At 42.2% G+C, this 21,765-nt stretch overlaps 1 protein-coding gene across 1 annotated transcript in view; it reads right to left on the bottom strand.

Moving 5' to 3' along the window:
* Positions 1–21,759, bottom strand: part of DDAH1 (dimethylarginine dimethylaminohydrolase 1) — a gene marked incomplete at its 5' end in the record, with an annotated part of 166,847 nt that extends 145,088 nt beyond the window's left edge. The window contains one exon of the mRNA XM_006149440.1: positions 21,475–21,759. Coding sequence (XP_006149502.1) covers positions 21,475–21,759 — 285 coding nt within the window. The remainder of the gene's footprint in view (positions 1–21,474) is intronic.
* Positions 21,760–21,765: the final 6 nt, after the last annotated feature.

Here is a 21,765-nt window from a genome sequence, read left to right as displayed (position 1 = left end):
TCCCTATGTTAGTAATTTATTTTAATTAACCTGAGGAAGACTCAAAGACCTTGCACAGTGTGCATGCAGCAGAAAACATCAACCAATTACGATCAGGAGCTGCAATCTTGATTATCTTTTCTTGCTGAAACATCAAGGTCTATTACTTTGAAGTCCTTATCCTGAACCACCAATCAGAATCTGTGTTTTTATCATTACTAAGCCTGCTCTTTAATTCTCTCAATCACAGCTGTTCTGCAAGATAAAGAATGGCAGAAATTATTATAAAGGGTGAGATGTTCTGAGAATTTGGCTTATTTTAGAGTTCTATGAAGTATTCATTTCCTTCTCACACCACCCGCCTTGTTTACAAGTGAATATCCCTCTATTGTGCTCCTTCAGTGCAAATATGCAGATAAAAACATTCACATAAACCAATGGGTCTCAATGGGAAGAAATGTGCTGCGCATGACAGCGGCTCTGAGTTCCCACTGCGGTTCAGGACACTCCAGTGACTCAAGTGACCTTTTTGCTAGAGGATTTGCATCACTTCCTTTGTTCTAGTTCTGCACTTTATGGAATTACAATAATGTGAATAATTTTTCTTTCGCAAAACAAAACAACACAAAAATACAAGAAATCTATAAAAACAGTTTTGGTGATTGAGAAAATCATATTTTAATCATTTAAATTAAACTCAATAAAATTACTTCTCTATAGCAAATGTCATTTCACTAAATGGTATTAATCAGTTTAGTGAGAGTTCCAAGAACAAATTTATTTATTAAACTGAGTCAGAAAAGTTGTATTTAATTGATAGCTAGTTACTGAAGAAGATGAGGTGAGGAGGAAAGTTGCATTACTTCAAATCTGCTCACAGGTTGAACCTAACACTTTAAAATATAAAAGCATATGTTGGTGGTCCAGCCAAGTGGGTGTAGTCCATAATGAACTGCAGTGCTGGAAGCTTCAAGGCCAACAGCAGGTTCAGATCCCTGAGTCTGCCTGAAAACATTCCAGGCATGTGCACATGTGGCCAAGATCCTGCTGAGCTGGAGGGCCAGAGAAGGGGGATTACAGCATATTGAGAGCCCATTGAGAGTACTTCTCTTTCTCTTCTCTCATTTTCACACACGAATTAAAAATTTAATAATAAAAGTGCACATGTTGGATCTGAGTCCAGCTGGTCCAACAGCACAAGGCCATTGACCAGAGATGGTTCTAACTCTGGGCAAAAGGAAGGTCCCCAGAGAAGGGGCCAAGCTAATGGTCACAACCCAACACAAAGCAGGCTAGTGTTTGGCTGGATACGTGTACCAAGCAGACTTACAAGAAAGCATGGCAAGAGGTCTTGGCAGTAAGTTTCAGGGATGTGCTTGTATGGGATGAGAAGATGGTTTTGGGGATTGAGACAGAAAATCAGTAAAGGGGGTCAAGATGTAAACCCAGTTAGTGGAACCAGAACACAACTTAAACATATGAAATAAGTAAGGGCCATATTGGGGCAGGGCTGACAGCAGAAATGATGAGGCTGACCAACTGACCTATTGACCAAAGGGTCCCTTATTTCCTCTGATAATAGCCAGACTGCTTCCAGAACTTGGAAGAGAGCCAAAACAGCTCATGAGAATGATGGATTTAAAGTGCTGGCACATAATAAATACATGATAAATGACACTACTGCTGTTGTTTATTGTGGATAAAAGGATGAACTAGGAGAAGATGGGTTACACTATATGGGGTCTATAAACTTGAAAACCAGACAAAAGCACAATGGAGATACATGTTTGGTGGATGGAAGTCCAGGCAGGTGTGGCTGAAGCTCAGGAACGCTTCGTGGCAAGAACAAGTGGGGGGTGAAGTTGAGAGACTGAGAAGAGGGATAGTAATAGTGGAGAGAGGCAGAGTACAGGGTCCAGAAATCAAAGCTGGCCAAAGGCAAGTACCCATGGAGTACAGGGACAGAATGTTAGTGCCCTCCAGTAGGAGGAGGGAATATTCATATTCATAAGAACAAAACCAGAGCTGCACAAACAGGAGCAACAGCGTGGGCAAGCCACAAATTTCTCATGAACGTAAGGTACCGCTGGCCCCAAGCCTAAAGCGAGGTTGAAGAGAGAAGGGTAAAGAGACAACAGCTTACCCAAGCCATCACAAAGGTTAAGGGTCTCAACTGTGGAGTTAGGGGATGGTGGGAATGAAACCAGGAATGTCATCCTACCCATCCTAGCTCCTCTCAGATGCAGGACAACAAGGTCCAGATATACTTCTCTGTGCAGCCCCACTCTCTCAACCCAAACGGAGGTGCACAGAAATGAGACAAAATGCAGTTTGCGTGCATTATTATTTGTATTGTCCACCAGAGGCCTTTGGTACCAAGAGACACACGAAGTTAGGGTAGCATCTGCTTCCAGAATAGTAACAACCTGTGTCCCAACTTTTATGTATTTGATACGTAATTTGCCCTGTGGCTATGAGGAGACTGAACAAGCATGTGGATGTAAGAATGGAATTAGCGCTTGCCTTAAAAAAAAAAAAAAAAGTACTTGCTTACCTCTCTCATGAGAGAGAAAGAGAGAAGAAAAGAGAGAGACGCCCCCAACAGGGTCCTCCACACCCTGATCCAATCCCAGCCTCAGTCATCCGAGATTACAGGCATGTGCACACATGCCCCATGTGCTCAGGGAGGTCCCAGGACACACACACAAGACCTTTCCCATGTGGGTCCGGTTGTCCCTTGCTGTTTACTCTGCTGGTCCAGTGAAGCTCCCTCTCTGGAGCTGGGATCATTCCCAGTATTCCTATATAGACCTTTACTCAATATACTCTCCTGTGCTTTTGAGTTAAGGTCAAGGATCTCTTTAGGTTGGCTAATTATTGGGAGAAAACCCCTGCCAACAAATGTTAAGCTGGGACTGAGTACACAGCTGGAGACATGTCCAAGCTCTCTGTGACTCTCTTGAGTGTGGGTTTGCATACGAGTCTCGTGGATGAGTGACAGGGAATGAGTAGCTGCTGAGCTGAAAAGCAAGGGAAGTCTTTGTCTTTATGAAGAAAAACTTAATGTCTCTCATCCTTTTCAGTGTTCCTCACTATGGCTGGAACAGTACCCCATGGGGCATCAAGCTTGTGACTGTGGCATTTTCATCAACAGGGTCTCACTAACCCAAATTCTCCAAAGACTGGCAACACAGTTGGTGCTTTCTCTGTGGTATAGCAGCAAAATGCCCTGACTTTGGAATCAAAAGATTTGGCTCTCCACCTAGGCTTCATTACTTAGTAGTTCCTTGACCTTAACTCAGTCATTGCAGTCCCGGCTCAGTTTCCATGTCTGTAAAATGGGGGAGTTGCACGGTGAGATGAAGTAGGGTACACACAGCAGCAAGCACAAGCAAAGGGTGGTCACGTATCTGCATGGACCCTACCTAACTTCTAAACTTCACTTAGAGGGTACACATTCTGACTAGTTGGTTTCTTCTTGGTCTCTCACAACTGGAGGGCTTTTCCCAGAAGTCCATAAGCTTATTAGTCCCTCAGCATGGGGCAAAAAGCTGTAAATTCTGCTATCCAAGGTCTGAGAGTACTCTCAGGCAGGCCAGAGCCAGTGCTAAGGCTTCTGTAGAGGACTGGGAAACCAAGGACTGTCTTTAAATTTCAAGGCAGAGCAGGCTGTAGTCCTGTTTCTTCAGATGCTGGGTTAAATGTTCAAAGACAGCCACTACATAATTAATACCCACAGCCATAATCCTAATAGATTACTCTCACATTCATTTCTTCATTTAAATGTCAACACATCAAAAAGATGATTGAGAACAGCCTTACCCCACTTTATAAACAGAAATCCTGATGCCCACAGTGGTTACCTGGGACTCTTAGTCATACAGCTTTTAAGTAAGAAGCTGTAAGACTTTAGGACCAGCAAATGGCGTAATGGTTATATCACTGAACTCCCAGTTCAGTGTGTGAACTGTAGTTCGAGTCCCGGACCCAGTGGCTTAAAACTCATATAGGGCACATGGGCATGTGTGCCCAAAATCTCGAGAGGAGAATGAAGGAGAAGGGACTGTGGCATGGCCATCCCAATCCTGGGGAGTGATTTCTCGCTTTCTATCTCTCTAGCAAGTGTACGTGCCCTACTGCAAATATCTCCCTAAAAAATAAAAGAAGCTTTAATATCTCTAGTTAAAGTCCTGTTCAATACCGCCCTACTGCTTTTCTGCTCAGACAAGAGACTCTGGTAATGCATTAGAGAAATTAGATATCACTTCGTCAACAATTATTGCCTGTTTCATAAGAGGTCTCACCTAAAAGCTGATACTCAAGCTCTTTGTATGTGAAGTCTCTTATTAATTTTACAACTTTATGAAGCAGGTTGTCCTTATCTGCAGCACTTCACCACTATTTTAAAGTGCATATATATTTGTCATATATTTTATGTTTACCTTTTCAATTTGACTTAGGCTCCATCAAGGAAGGCATGATATTTGTTTGCTGGGATTACAATAATGGCCTTCTGAATGAAGAAAATAGTGTTACCCTTTTTTACAGGTGACAAAACTGCACCAAAATATTTTTTGCCCAATATCATTTTGCTGGTAAATAGCAGGTCTGGGTCTTTAGAGTTAACTGAAGCTTCCTAAGAGTAGTCTCTTTCTATCAGGACCACTTTCCAAGGATTGTCAGAGCTTAATATCACAGCTACTGAACAAGAGACATTGGTCAAATCTAGTCAATCAGAAATATCATCGAGAACAATCTGGCCTATCACTCATCATAACGTTATCAATGCAGTCATAATTGCACAGGGCATCACTGTATTCAAAACGCTTTCATCTTAAACATCCTTGGGAATAAGGCAAACATGTAGGAAAATTTTAAATGGAAACATTTAAAAGAAATTTTTTAAAAGAAAATTTTAAATAGAAAAACATATGTAATGTGTAAAGATACCAAAAAGGTAAGCTAAAATCTAAATACCCATATATGACCAGCTTGAGATCAAATGATAAGTTTAAAGACAAAAAAGCACTAAATATTCATTCACTTGTAGGATCAGAAAGATGAAGGGGAATTACAGAAAGGGTAGTGTGTGATAAAGTTTACTATGAAGATTACTTACTCCTAAAAACATGAGATGGTGAAGAGGCCAGTTCCCACATTAAACCTGACCTTAGGATGGCACGGGTGCTCAGGGACTGGCCCAGCTGCCAGCTGTAGTCAAGTGGATGTCTTTAATATAATGGTCTTACCAACCTTCTTGCCTGTTTTGGTGGAGTCAGTACAGGATCCAAAATACAAAAGCTATGAATCCCAAGTGCAGGACTGGGTCTCAGTCCAGGAAGGCCACAGGCAGCAAGGCCAGAATCCAAGGGATGGAGGTCTCCAGCTTACAGAGAGAGAAAACAGCAAGAAAAGAGCAAAGTTTCAAATAGCAGGGGCTTGAAAGAAGCCCTTTAGAAACACAGAAAAGCAGATAACAGTAGAAAGGAGGGAAGATCATGGATGCAAGAGTATCTTAATTTTCTATTATGTTGCTAACAGAAGTACCTGAACTGGGTGCTTTATAAAGAACACTGGTTTATTTAACTTACATCCTGGTAGATGTAAAGTCTAAAGACATGCAGACTGGCATCAGGCTGGCCGCTGGGATACAGCACAACACTGCCAAAAGCAGTAGAGAAATGTTGGTCATATGCAAAGAAAGAGAGCCTCAGGGCAGCCACTGTCCTTTTACAACAACTCACTCTCATGGGAACTAACCTTTTCTCAAGAGTAAGACCTCCATCTCGCAGCATAGCATTAATCCATTCATGAGGGTGACAGTTTTATGATCCAAACACCATCCTCTAGCCCTTACCTCTTAAAGGTCACACCACCTTCCAACACCATTATACTGGGAACCTAATTCCACAACATGAACCTTTTTAGGGACAAACCATTATCTAAACCATAGCAAAGAGCTACTCTGCACATGATAGTGCCCAGAAACTTATACACATTATTGCATGAGGTCATCAGAACAAAGCATAGGATAGTCAAAAACCACCCTAGCATTTACAGATAATGAAAGTAAAGCCCAACTTGCTCTGGGCCACATAGCTAATAAGCAGTGGAACCACAACTTTAATAGCATTCAAGAAAAATGTCTTCTTCCAGCCATCAGGGCACATGGAAAAAGGGAGAAAGCCATAGCTCAGGGAATGTCCCAGGAGTGTAGCAGTCTGCTTCCTGAGTCAGTTTAGAAGCACATGTACCTGGATTGTGTGAGGTGTATATCTGGGGTGATTATGATTGAAGTAACGGTGCTAATTTGGCATCTCAAGTGATGATGGCTCTGGAGTGTGGGTCAGGCCAAAGATACAGATGGTGGAAGGTCAGTAGGGAGCAGGGAAAAGCGGAAGCAGTGGAAATGAGATTGTGGTCAAGAAAACATGACAATGAACTGTGCTGCCATGTGGCCCCTTTAATAAGTGATACGCTTTCCGAACACCTGCCATTCTGGGCTATGATAGCACATCCTAATGATTTACAAACGAATGTATCCTAAGTGTATAGAAGTACCCTACACTATCAATGCGAGTCCTCCATATTTGAAAATGCCTATTCACGGGAAAGAGCTCAAGACGTACCACCTACATGGTTTGCTTCTCTTCCTCTCCATTTGTCGCATTTTGCTGCATTTAGATGAGTGGTTTTACCTTCCTACTAGGTAACAAAAGGCCCTGCACCCTCAGACCAAACTGCCCATTTGTTCCATGGAAGTCAAGTGCCTTTGACACACATCAAAATTCTACTATTGCTATAAACAGTAAAGAACAGCAACAAGACTAAAATGATAGCATTTATTTACTTATTTATTTTCTCTTAGATAAGTGTATTTCAAAGCTCTTGACAATGTCCCACAGTAAGAAGTATATTTTACATTGCGACCTACAACACACAGGTAACATATATGTGTGTGTGTTTGTGTATAAACGAAACAAACATTACACAAAGCATTGTGGGAATTATGAGTAATGCAAACGCTATGGTACTCCCTGTTCTGTTTCAGTTTATTTATAAACAAGCAAACTGGAGTGATTTTATGATCCACTTAGGAGCTGAAACTTGTCATTCAAAAGTTACTCTCCAGACCCAGAGTCTAAGAACAAATCCATGGTATAGCAAGAACTTCCTCTAAAAAATGAGAGTAAAGAAGGGTAGTGAACCTTTAGAAACTGAAAGAATACTTTCTCCCTGACTCACAGCTCCAGAAAGCCCATCCCAAGGGCAAAAATCAAGAGTAAGGGGAGGCCAGCACAGCGGCAATCACAGGCTGAAAAGAGCCAAGTGAAAAAGCACAATTCGTTAAAAACAAAACAAAACAAAAAAACTCTCTTGGTTAGAAGACCTTGAAAATAACGTACCTCAAAAACTCCTCTAAGTGTTTTTGATAACCCACATTACCACCAATATTATTTACAAGGAAGGCACTGTTAGAAAACAGATTTTACCCAACCCTAATTTTGAATATTATAAATGTGTCTGTGTGTCTCTGTGTTAAGAACAGGCCAAAGGACAGAAGCTGTAACATTTGCGGAATTTCCAGTCGTTAGGCTGACCTCAGGGCAGGCGGGTGTTTCAGAGAGCGTGTACTGAATCATAATGGAGCCCTCAGCTGTGCTGAGACCAGTGGGCTATATCTTGTATGTTTATCTGCATTCACTTTAAAGAAAACCTTCTAAGTTATATTCCTATTACTTCACCCCCTCACTGAGAAGCTTCTCTCTGGGGTCCAGTTTAGGAGCAGTATTAATCCTCAGTTTTCTTGCAAACCACTCAAGCTTCAGCTACACAGCTCAGTGCTCACAAAGGAAAACGTAGACATGGACATGACAATTGTTCTACCCATTTTTTTTCTCGTGTAATTATAGCTCTACGTTGCACCATTCCGAGCCTTTTTCTACAAACACACAATTTCTCAAGTCATAGCCACACAGTTTGCCTCTATCGTTAGTGTCTCTTATCAAAACCTTCTACACACTCTTTCTCTAGGTTTTTTTGAAAGTGAGGTAGTGTACTCATACTATGAGGCTGCTTAGCTGGGAAAAAGGGATTGCCACTGAAAATCAGATTCTGTTTCACTGTAATCACAGATCAACCCATTATTAAATATTCATATGGACTTTTCCAGAATGAATCCCAACTTACATGTCAGTCCAAATGTCTCACTTTTTAAAAATTAAGGTTCATTTATTTTTTCCATGAGCAAGAGAGATAGCACCATCAACAGGGTCTTGATGCCACAATCGGTCCCCAGTCTCAGCCCTGGATCATGAGCACATACATTCCCAGAGTACTCAGAGAAGTCTCCAGACACAAACCTAAACTCTTCCATGTGGTCAGCTTTGCAGGGTGCTGTGTTTTACTGCTATACCGTCCTCTGGTCCCTAAGTGTCTCTCTCTCTCTTTTAAGAGAGATTTTTGCTATAGGGTGCGTGTACTCACTGGAGAGACAGGAAGTAAGAAATCAACCCCCAGGAGGGATGGCTATGCCATAATCCCTTCTCTTCCATTCTCCTCCCAGGATTTTGGCCACACGTGCATATCCACCTGGCATGAGTTTTAAGTTGCTGGGTCTGGGACTCAAACCACAGCTGACTATACGGGAGCCCAATGACATAACCATTACAGCATCTGTTGGTTCACCCTAAGTGTCTCTAACTCACCAAAGAAAATTACTAAAACGGGCTGAAGGAGAAAATTAAATTTCCTTTAACCATTCTTACATAAAGGTTGGATTTCCACCTATGATTTCACACTTCACACAGAAGTATGAAGGAAAGACAGTGAAAACTAGTGATTGTCAAGGTCACTTGCAATGATTCGAAAATGACACAAAACTTATATTTTAGCAATTCTGTGTTCTGACATATGCTGGGGTTTTCTGAACTTAAAAAAAAGTGTTTTGAATTTCTACCCCCATTTCAAGAGTATCCACAACCAAATCCTGACACTATGCCCTGAAGTCTCCTGGTATCAGTGCAGCCCTCTCAGCCTCTACTTGGAGGCTGCTGGAGGAAGCAACTGGCAAGGGGTTCAGGGTGAGCTGCTGCCACTGAAAGTACTCTAAAAAATGCCAAAGATGCATGTTCAGATGAAAGACTATGCTTTCGACCTAACTCAATCTCACCTTCCCTTAACTGGCTTCGAATATGTCACCAAAGAAGGGGAGGTAGAGGCTTCTAGCAAATGGGGAAGCTGACCATCTTCCTCCTCTCTACATTCACCAGTCATATCTACTGGGTCACACAGAATTAGGGACCTGATAACAGTTTGCTGAGTGGACAAGGGTCCAAACAGCCAGGAAATCATCACTGGAAGGAGTCCATCAGAGTAAATGGAAATCAGACATGATGTGGTGTACATAGCAAAGAGTGATGAAATCTTGACCATCATTCCCAAGAACCAACTAGGTAACAGGCGTGGACCTCCAGAATTCTATAAACAGGCTGAGGGTGTGATCTGGTTGAAAGGAGATGCTATGGATATTCACATTGTTTTACCATGACCCAGGGTAAGAAATTTATTTACTTAGTACACACACAAAATACAAATGTGTACAAACTAAACCAGTTTTAAAAAACAATATTTACCCCTACTACCTCGCAGTATACACCAATATTCGCTATTGATTTTATTGCACTAAAAATAAAAGATCTGGTCATGGCCCAGTAAGTGGATTGTATGACCCACTAACAGGTAGAGCATAGAATCGAGAAGAAAGAAAAAAAAAAAAAAAAGGAATGGTATAGAAAGCCTTCTCTTGAAGTTGGGCTCCATCCACACTAAACAGCTTGTATATTTGGGGTAGCTTGGGAAGATCTGGAGATCAGGGAAGCCTAAAGCCTGAATGATGTTAGGTTTGAGAGTAACAGGAAAATGAAGAAACCAGTGACCTTTCTATGTAGGTCCCCTCTACCTTCCAACACTTATTTTTCAGATGAAGAGGAACTGGAAAACCAGTTTTCCAGTTCAACACAGGATTAATGTGGTACAGAAAGTTGGAAAAGTACCAAAGCAAGAGCAAAATGGTTTTGGTCCTTCAAAATAAAGAGCTACATAAAGCTCTTGAACTGGAAATTATGATTACATCATAACTAGCCTAAAAATATAATCCAAAACCAACCTTTAGTTACAATATTCTTTCTTTCTAAAAATGTTTCCCATATGACTCAAAAATAATAATGAATAAAATGAATGTATTTTTTTCTTCTATTATTATTTTGTAAACACACCAAGACTAATTTCCTAATTTCATCTTTTGGAATCATCTGAGGCTAAAAATGTCTAGGCTTACCATATCTCCACTTTTTTTTTTTTTAAATGAGTGAGAGAGAGGAGGGAGAGAAAGGTAATTTTGACAGTGTCTTACCACATCAAGACCCTTCCTGCCCCAACCTCCCAGTAGCTATGACCACAGGGCCGCCGCACCTGGCCTGTCTCAGGCTGGGCAGGAATGAAACCCAGGCCGTTCGTGTGGCCTCAGTCATTGCACAGCTGAGCCCTGAGCTAACAATCTTAATGTGTATACAGCTAATAACAGAAAGACTACACTTAAATGAGTTAAGTGGATATCTTTCATGTTTTGTCTTTATGTTTGTTTACAAGAATAACTTCATACAGTTTTAATTTTTTTTTAATTCCCAATAGTGTTTTTACCCTCTCTGGAGGCAGAGAGAGAAAACAGGAAAAAGCGCTCCCCTCCCCACCCCGGGGAGGGGTCATATCACAGTCCCTTCTCCTCTTCAAATTTTGGGTATATATGCCTGCCATGCTTTTCTCAAGCCTCCAGGTCTAGAACTGGAACCATGCTGATTGGTCATGTGGAATCCAGCTGCCCTGACCACCATGCCACCAGCTGGCCCACTTCATAGTTTTGGAAGACAAAAGTTAAAATTTGGAAAATGAAACTAAAAGTTTAGCATCAGGGATGGAAATCAGCACAAATATATATGAAGGGTTTATAAAGAAAGAATTCTCATGGACAAGTCAAAATTTTTAGTTTAGGGAACCAGCAGTTAGCATAACGGCTATGTCACTGGACTCCCACATAGTTGACCGCGGTTTGCGTCCTGGACCCGGTGGCTTAAAACTCACGCTGGGCGCGTGTGCGTGCGTGCCCAACATCCTGAGAGGAGAATGGAGGAGAAGGGATTGCAGCGTGACCATCCCCTCTGGGGGGTGATTTCTCACTTTCTGTCTCTCTGTCTCTCTCTGTCTATCTGGTGAGCGCATGTGTCCTATAGCGAAAACCTCTCAAAAAAAATTTTTTTTTAGTTTAATGGAAAACACAGCTTCCAGCACATACCTTGGAACCATTTGTCCTCCATTTCTTCAGAGCACTGATTCACATTTACCACAGGAACATCAACTGGCAGACATGCGAAAGTGATATGTGATGGCAGAACTTCTGTGGGTCTGGGAATCTCATGCTATTTCAATGGTTTTTATTTAAAGTCTTCTACAGGAAAAAATACTTATCAAATGTACTGCAAGTGGTTGAGTAAGCAGAGTTTTTAAAATAGAGTTAGCAAATTCATCTCATAATAGATTATCATTAATAAGTCATAAATTTATACGATTGGTTTATTAAGCAGAATAAGTATAAGATCTTGGGTTGAATAAAATCCAGTATTTATTTATTTTTTAAGAGATTTTTCCTATAGGGCACATGCGCTTACCAGGAGAGAGACAGAAAGTGAGAAATCACCCCCTGGGGGGAATGACCATGTTGCAATCTCTTCTCCTCCATTCTCCTCTTGGGATCTTACATATGCATACACATGTACCCAATGTGAGTTTTAAGCTGCCAGGTCCAGGACTCAAACCATGGTTGACTATATGTGAATCTAGTGATGTAACAATTATACCATCTGCTGGTCTCAAAATCCAGTACGTTTTTTTTCATTGACCCCCTCCCCGCAATTTCATCTCATAAACACAGGTACTATTACCGCCTCATCCATTTTCCCCATCTCTTTATCTCTTCCCTACCCTACACCTTCCGTGTCACCACGACCTGAGTTCCCTAAGAAAAGAACAGTATCTTCAAGGTGGAGAGAATGTGAGATCTTACTACCACTGCAAAAATGAAGCCAGTGCCCCCTGACTTCCAGTCAGTGTGATATTCCCCTCCCTGCTGCTTCCTGTAGCATGTATGGCCTGATGCCCACTTTGGGCTGCACTGGATTTGTGTTAGTGTCGGCTTCCATGCTGACTACTGTCAACAGAGAGAGATTTGTGAATAAAAACACATCCCAATAGCAAATAGGAATTAATTTTTTTTTTTTTTTGGAGAGGTTTTTGCTATAGGGCACATGCGCTCGCCAGATAGACAGAGAGAGACAGAGAGACAGAAAGCCAGAAATCACCCCTCTGTTGGGGATGGCCATGCCGCAAGCCCTTCTCCTCCATTCTCCTCTTGGGATCTTGGGCATGCACGCCCACACGCCTGGCGTGAGTTTTAAGCCACCGGGTCCGGGACGTGAACCACGGTTGACTACGTGGGAGTCCAGCAACATAGCCATTACACTAACTGCTATTCCCAATTTTTCTTATTTGCCGTTGACATGGGGAATGCTACATGGAACTATATACTACGGAAAGCCATGTTTGCCTGATATATCCTAAAGGGGCCTCCATTCTCTTCTTGAAAGAAAGAAAAATGATTGCCCAGCAAAGAATACACTGAATTTATAGGACCAATAAATAAATACATACATACATACATACATATATACATACATACATACATAACGTGCCTTGCCAGACTGTAAATGGAACACTTGAAGAGCACTTCAATCCACTCCAGGGGGAGGTACATCGTTCCCAAACTGAGGTAGTCAGAATCCTGGAAGGGCAAGCCTTTATGGGGCACACTTAGAAATGGGGTATGCGAGGTAGCCAAATGCTCCAGCTCCCAGGCAAGATACAGTTGGGAATGTGGTCCTCTTGGTGAACTGGGAATCAGGGATCTGAAATCTCAAGATATCTAAGAGCACACAGGTGAGTTTTTTCAATTCTGTATTTTTCCCAATATGAATAAAATTAATTTTCACTCAACTATCAATTATGGCCTTCCCCTGGCCAATTTTCACTTAAAAAATTCCTTCTGGGAAGCTCTGGTGCAGGTCAGACATCCCACATGGAGATTCTGTTGCCTCAATAGAACTCTGTTTTAAACTTGTCCCCAGTTCTGAAAGTGCCTGCCCCTGCTCTGCCTCCCTGCCCGGACTGTGAGGCCTGCTAGGGTAGCAGAGGTGTCTGGTTCATCTGTACCTTCCCAGCATCAAACACTGGATCTGGCATACAATAGCCAGTTGCTGACCACAAAAACAGATATGAGCAATGCAGCTACTCTCCCTTCATTTACAAAAGCAGAGTCATTCTAATGCCATCATGGTACTCATCATTATTGTCACATAAAAGTTATAAATCTTTAGTATTTCTGAAACAAAGTAAGAGCAAAGGAATCAAGGCAAAAATACATTTAATGAAGGCAATTTTTTTTTTACACATAAGTCAAATCAAGCAAAATACTGATACACACATCTTCATTGGAATAATTTACCCTGTAAGACCATCCAGCTGCCAAAGCAGCTTAACGTTCGATTCCTTTTAACTTGCTAACCTAAACTAAGTCAGATTCTGGTCCACATCGATCTGTTGGGCAAAATTAGACCAAGCCTGTAGTACTTTGTACTTTTATCTTCGTGCTCTGCTGTGCTGATTTTTCTGTTCTTCTTGCTTGGGGGATGTAGGAATTTAGAAATGAGAGTCTAAAGTCTGGTGATTTATTCCTCTTTATATGATACTACAGCTCCTTCAGCACTCAGCTTCAGAAAGACAATGTACATTATTACATTACTTGGCAATGACAAAGTAAACGAGGATGGCATTATACACGCACATTTTTAAATGGTATTTGTTGCTTGAGATTACTCTTGCTTGTCCATTCAGAGGAAAAGTGCCTGTTTATGAAGTGAGCCTGAAGACTCTGCCAGATTTAATACCTAATATCAGCTGAAGGGAAGCGATGGAAGCTAACTTCAAAGGTAAGGTGAACTTTTGATAGAACATTGGGGGATTCAGTTATGGTAAATAAATATATACAGACCACCTGGGATGAACAAGACATTGTGCTCTGTATAAAATATAAATGAAGCCTTCTTTCATAAAGCTGTAGTTGTTTTATCTGTCAGTACGATACCCTCTTGATAAAAGTGAATGGACTCTACTACATGTCTACCTCTCTGGTCTAGATGAATCCCAAAGTCGAAATAGATATTAATAGCAAAGGTTCATAAAGTACATAATAATGAGTACATGTATTTTAAATCTGTATCTCTAAATTTATACAGAGGTTCATAAGATGCCACGAATAATTTACTCATGACACAAAGGAAGTGGAAGGTTAGTCTGTCTGTTCCCAAGTCTTAAGTAGACTTTTTTGTGCTGTGGGTTTATATTAATGGCTGGATATCTACCATTACTATAATAAAACTAATTTTGAAGAAATCTGAGCTTAATAAGAATTCAAATATATGCAAAAGCAATTTCCCAGCATATCTCAATTACAAGGGATCCATCCCTGCCTTCTTAGTCTTATAATGATTCTCTAATGATTCGAAGAATCTCTGCAGAAAAGCTCATTTTCAGCTAATAGTATCTAATAGAAGTCACTCCCTACTCATAATTTTGCTCTTATTCTCAAGGCTTTCAAGACGACTGTACAGGGCGAGATTACATTAATGGATGTGTCTCAGTCTCTGATATACATCAATTTCCAAACATTATGCCAAGGCCATGTAGAGGAGTCAAAAAAGAAACACTGTGAAAAGGAGCAGTTGTTCTAACCAGTTGGAGGTGACGATTTATCAAGAACCATTAATCTGCTTCTCCGTGAAGAGCCTCCAGCACATTTGCTTTGCATCTCGGTGAGAGAGTAATTTCTAATTACGGTTTGGGTCGGTTTCTCACCCGAAGTTAAACAGAAGTTTGAGGAAATGTGTGCATTTATAAAAGCAATCATCCAGTCTGCTAGTAAATATGACACAATTATGCATAAATGGTGCCTAAGCAATTTAGGGAGTTTATGTAAATGATTATATTACTATTTTTTAACCAAAATGCAAACAACTTACTCTCACTTATGAGAAAAAGTAAAATGATTCACTTAGTTAATGTCCAAGTTAGATCATATATCTTTAGTGTATAAAATGGGATTCGGGTAGTTATTTGATAGAAATTTAATGTTGTTAGGATTAATTGCAAGTAGCAATAAACACTCCAAGCAGAAATGACCTTCACATTTTCATGTGAATCTAACTTCTGCAACTTACCAGCTGTGTGTGATTTTAGACATAATACTTGCTTTTGCTTACTTGAGCCTCAATTTCCTTATCTTTTAAAAGGGGAGAGGAGCTCATGATATCACCTTCTAGTATTTAGACGCACACACAAATGTGGCATTTATTAGCTATTGCTATTAGAAATGATCTTGATGTTCACCTTGCCTCTGGGATCAACAGAAGTATACTTTTTCCTAACCAGAGAATAAACCCAGGACCAAAATAGCTCTAATAGCTAAGTGCCCTAATGGAAAAGAACATCTACCCAAACACATAATCCATTTTCCTGCGTTTGTCCCCATTCCTCACTTGATGCCTAAGTTCTCTTACTTTGTGCTTCCTAAAGAGTTCCTAAACATGCAAATACTCAAGGCAAACATCATTAAAGCTGCTATCACATTGTGAGAATGTGTTCAGGGGGACTTCTCCTTGACAGAATTATCCCATGTACTTACATGTGGTACCTGAGAAAGGAAAAAAAAAAAATCACTCTTAAAGAGGGGCAGGGAACCAGCAGTTAGCGTAATGGCTATGTCGCTGGACTCCCACGTAGTGGACCGCGGTTCGTGTCCCGGACCCGGTGGCTTAAAACTCACGCTGGGCGCGTGTGCGTGCGTGCCCAAGATCCCGAGAGGAGAATGGAGGAGAAGGGATTGCAGCGTGACCATCCCCCCTGGGGGGTGATTTCTCGCTTTCTGTCTCTATGTCTCTCTCTGTCTGTCTGGCGAGCGCACGCACCCTACAGTGAAAATCTCTCAAAAAAAAAAGAGGGGCAAAAGAGCATAGGATATATTTCACAATTTTCATTAAAATAAAATTTGTCAGTTAATCATTTATTAGGTAATAAAAATGTTCTAGAGGAAACTCAAGAAAATGGTATTTGTTGTCACTAAGGAGGGGAATTGATAGCCAGGTTCAAGAGTGGGGGTTGGGGTGGGGGTGGAGGAGCAAGACTTATTCATGGTATGTCCTCTGACACCTTTTGAATTTGGTACCACAGCAGGCATTATCTACACACAATTTTAAATTATTTTTTAAAATGCAATCCTCACATCTATCACCTGTCCTACTTCAGCTTTTACATAACTTATTTACAAGACTTTGGCATTTAGAAGATGACTTATTTTCCCCAAGAAGCAAGTTGGATTCAATTAAAATATGATAGGCTTTTCAAGGCTGATTTGTCTTCAAAGTATTCAACATATTAAAAGTACTCATAGTCCCAAAGATCCAAAGTTATTAAGCATTATTTTCTGATGTCTGTATATACAGTTTGCTTCACTAGAGCTTCTTGGACCCAGGGCCTGTGTTTTATTAATCTTCAGGGGCTTTGTTGAGGCAAACACCAGGCTTTCGCAGGAATACGTTCTTGAATTTGGTTCTCAAGCTTTTCTTCCAAGGAAGGAAAGTCATTAAATTTAGCATGACGTTTTGATTAAGAAGGAACGTCTCAAGATTGTTGTAAAAACAAACAAAACAATAACAATAAGAGAGAGACAGGGAAAGAAAAACAGTTATAAACCACCAACACACATAATAAAACTTTTAGGATTCTACTAATAGGGAATGCTTGCAAAATACCAAATATGTCATGAAGGAGGAGCTCTAGGGTTGACCTTAAATCATGGGGGCATTTGTTCAACAAAATATTTGCTGCATGTGTAGAGAATACAAGGCCCTGGGAATAAAATGTTGAACAAAGCAGACATGATCCCTGCCCTGATGCTTACGTAAAAGGATGAGATACAGAAAGGCAAACAGGCAATTAATATATGGTATGATAAATATCATAGAAGGAAGTACAGAGGGTTTGAGGAACTTTTTTTTTTTTTTGAGAGATTTTCACTGTAGGGCGCGTGCGCTCACCAGACAGACAGAGAGAGACATAGAGACAGAAAGCGAGAAATCACCCCCCAGGGGGGATGGTCACACCGCAATCCCTTCTCCTCCATTCTCCTCTCGGGATCTTGGGCACGCACGCACACGTGCCCGGCGTGAGTTTTTTAAGCCACCGGGTCCGGGACACGAACCGCGGTCCACTACATGGGAGTCCAGCGACATAGCCATTACGCTAACTGCTGGTTCCCGGTTTTAGGAACTTTAAGAGGAGATCAGTCCCAAGCTTGGGAAGGTAAATGCTAATATCATAGAGGGCGGGACTAGAGCTTTGGAGTTCTACAAACAAATTCAAATCCTGATCCCATTGGTTCCACTCTAGAACCTTGGCCAATGGGATCTCTTTAAACCTGAGTGTCATCAATTTAAAAATAGGAATAACGATAGTATTGAGCTCAACTGATATGAACATTAGTGAAATACATGTCATAAATCCGGCACAGTGTGAAGCAAATGGCAAGCAACCACAATATACAGGCTAATAACATCAATGGCAACAGTAAGCTGAAAGCTGAAGCATGAGTAGGAATGGCCAGGTAAAGAGAAAGAGGAAAGAAGAAAAATGTTCCAAAGGCAAACATGTATCTAGAAAAGCAATAGTAAGGTGAGCCTGAGAGAAAGAACCTGGCTTGAGCTGAGGGTTGGAGGTGCATGGGGTTGGGTGAGAGATCAAGCTCAAGCTAGAAAGGCAAGCAGAGTTCAAGGGATTTACCTTCTGGTCAGAGGAAGGACAGGATCAGATTTGAGTTTTTCTAAGACCATTTTGGCTACGTTATGGGAATTGGAGATTAAGAAGATTGAAGGCAAGGAGATCCATAATGATAATTTAAAAATAATTCCTTGGCTGTGGTAGATGAAAAAAATATGTAGCAATCCAAAGAAGGCCCTGAAGTCATTATTGGATCAGTTGTATAACTAAGTAGCATTTCATTTGTTCATTCATTCACTCTACATGTATTAACCCTACCATCATGAGCTCATGCTGGGAGAAAGTTCTTTCTATGAGGATTAACATACATGGCCCTGGGGTCAGCAGGTGGCATAGTGGTTAAGGTGCTGGACTCCGACAGGGCTGACCACAGCTCAAGTCCCAGCCCTGGTGGCTTAAAATTCACACCTGACATGTGTGCCTGTATGCCCAAAATCCTGAGAGGAGAATGGAGGAGAAAGGATTGCAGTGTGGCCTGCCCCCTGAGGGGGGCAGGCGGGGAGGTTGGTGATTTCTTGCTTTCTGCCTCTCTCTCTGGTGAGTGCATATCCTCTATTGGAAAAATCTCTCAGGAAAAAGACAACAACAACAACAAAACAAAAACATGGCCCTGCTCTCCAGAAGTAATCCCATCCAACACAGACTCTCATATTTCTCCACCTGGCCAGAAGACCTGTCACCCCAGTGACCAAGAGCATGTGCAACAGCAAAGGTGCTTTTGGGAAAGACCATTGTTGAGGCTCAGAAAATGATACCCCAAAGACTGGCACTTTGACATGCTGAATTAAAGAAACAGTCTCAGAACCACGCTCTCTCCTCACCTCCTCCCCATCCCCTGTCTCCTGATCATCTTGTAATCTATCTTTCCCTAAGTACAAGGAGGAGCTTTGCCCTGGTACTACATTACCTAAGACTGGACCTGCCGAAGAAGAAAACAGTTGCCTTTGATTCCCTCCCCGAGGTTTCCTTAACTAATCATTTATCACAGAACGGGAGATTGAGAAATGTCAACACACCTGGGCAGACTTTGTTACAAGCTGTTGTTCACCTCTTAGGTCCATTCAATTCCCAAAGAGAATCATTTACTCACCACTGTCTGGGCATTGGGCCCATTCTCTATGCCCTAAAAACCATTTACTCTAAGACTGCCTGTACTTGCCCCCACCGCTCATTTTCCTGTCTCTAATAAGGAGATACTGAAGCAGCAGCCACCTGGCCTCTCTTGGAGTTTATATTCTCTATGGCTCCCACATACACTTGTATACTTTACACAAAATCTGTATAGCTTCTCTTTTATTAATATGGCTATTGCTAGTGATTTTTCAGCTAAACTTCGAAGGGAGAAGAAAAATACCTTTTCCTCTATACTACATACCCAAGCCAGGAGGCAGTGTCTTTTTTTTTTTGAGAGGTTTTTGTTACAGGGCATGTGCACTTGCCAGAAAGACAGAGAGAGACAGACAAAAAGTGAGAAATCACCCCCCAGGGGCAATGGCCACATGTGCCAACTGCTGGTCCCAGGAGGCAGTGTCAAAAAAACAGGTTAGGATGGAACCTAAGGCATGAGATGTCTGCCTTGCACTCTGGAAAGGGGCCCTGTCATTAGCAGAACCAGTGTACAGCTGACTACTGATTCAAGGAGTATATTGTCCCTGACCCACTGTTCAGTGAACAATAATGATCAACATTCATGAAATGTCCTCTTCTACAAATTTTCAGGTGGATTAATAAACTTAATATAATGATTTTGTGAAATATACACTATGCCCACCTTATAGTAAAGAACACTGAGGCAAGACATGCTTCCCCAAGATCACAAAAACAGAGAGCAGTGGAGTTGAGATCCAGTCTAGTGTTTTTATCCACAATACCTTGTGGCCTCTGGCTGTGGGCCGCCAGGCTGATATCAGAATGAAGGTGATTTAAAACACATGCCTCAAAATCTGGGCAAGGGAGAAAGATCACTGTGCATGTAATACCAAGAAATCCAAAACTTGGATGGTTTAATTATAGGAATAAAATGAAATGGATGAAAAAAATACGGCAACCGTCTCTTAAGAGGAAATTGGCCTACCCTCATCAAAGGCGTACCATTTTGAAAGGGTGTTTGAAACCTACTGTACTCTTTTAAGTACAAACCTAAGCTCTGACATGGCCTAGAACACATAAGAAAGTATTCAAATAGGGTTATATTCTTACCAGTTTAAAAACTGACTGGGGCGTCTCAGACTCAAAGATACAGAGGCGTGGCAATGAAGATAAAAGGGCCAGAGAATGGAACCTGTTACTCCTTGGTTTTCAGCTCAAGTAGGGTGACAAAAAGCTGATTATCTCAATGAGAAATGAAATCTGCTTATTTTCTCAGACCATGTAGGGTTCCATCAACCAACTAGTGGAGTGTGTGTAAAATAAGCACCTTTTAATCATAAGCTCTAAGAGGCATTTCCAATGTGAAGTGAATAAAGACAAAATAGGGAGAAAAATCCCTAAATCTCCACATAGGAGAGAAACCACCAGCTTCTTGCAATGCCACTTAATAGTAAAGGAGAGTCTACAGTCTGGGCTCTTAACTGGCAATGCCAGGCCAGATGGCATTTTAAATTCCACTTGCTCTCTATGTGTCTCTCCCCACTAACCTACATTGTGTTTAAAGCAATCACAGCCATTTTCACGAGCTGCAATATTTAAAAGTAATCACTATCCCATGAGAACACAAAAGCTCTCATAATTGCTGAATTTAAAATATAGAGAATAAAATTATGGAATTTGTGAAACAAGCGTCTCCAATTAAACACACACAAATACGCATACCCAACACCCCACAGTGAGTACAGCTTTTCAAACCAAGCCCATTCATGCACACATTTAATACAGCTCACCAACAAAACACTCTGGCTGCATTCATTCACTTGCCAGTCCCCTTCTCCGGAACTCGTTCACCACCACTGAAAAGTAACTCGGGACGCGCCCTAGGTCTGTGGGCATCCATGCCGGTTTATTCATCTGCCTCGCCCTGCTGCAGACTCCAGGCAGGACTTGGGGGCTTCAGTGTCACCGACCGGCGCCCCCGGAAGGGACACCCAGCCCTCTGCCTGCCTGGAGCTGCACTTCTCCAGGCGCCGCTCCCTGGGCAACAACCTTCAGAGTTGCATTGTCTTTACTGCTGTGTAATTTGACAGACATAAATGCTCGCGAGACAGAGGTCCCAGCCCACCCACCTGCCCGAGCCCGCAACAGCCACACTCAGTCCCACGGTCTTAAGGGCTCCGGACAACCAGGAGGTGTGAACAATGAACTTCTCTCTAGCACGCGTACGCGTACACACACACACACACACACACACACACACACACACACACACCCTCGCCCCCCAAATGGGAAGTTGTGAACTAGCCCGGGGTCTGATTCGCTATTCCCGGTGCAACTCGGCCGCGGGCGGCGGGGGAGGGCCCGCGCGCGCCCCGGCCGCGCCCCTCGCGTCGCCTGGCTGGCAATTACCTCCTTCCTCCGGCTCGGCGCCCCGGGCCGGGTGATGAGGGCTGTCTCCTCGCACACGACGGCCACGTCCTCCACGAACACGCAGTCTGGGAGGCTCTCGTCGGCCGGCAGCTCCACCACCTGCAGCCCCAGCTTGCTGCCCAGCACGCCCACGTAGAGCTGGTGCTGCCGCTCGGCGCGGGCGAAATCCACCTCCTCGCCCTTGGCGCTCCTCAGCGCGTGCTGGACGAGGGACTCGGGCAGCGCCCGCACCACGGCGTGGGTAGCCCGGCCGAAGGCGGCGGGGTGGCC

This window comes from Tupaia chinensis, unplaced genomic scaffold (genome assembly GCF_000334495.1).
Source record: "Tupaia chinensis unplaced genomic scaffold, TupChi_1.0 Scaffold000263_1, whole genome shotgun sequence".
Lineage (NCBI taxonomy): Eukaryota > Metazoa > Chordata > Mammalia > Scandentia > Tupaiidae > Tupaia > Tupaia belangeri.
This window is presented reverse-complemented; position numbering and strand designations above follow the sequence as displayed.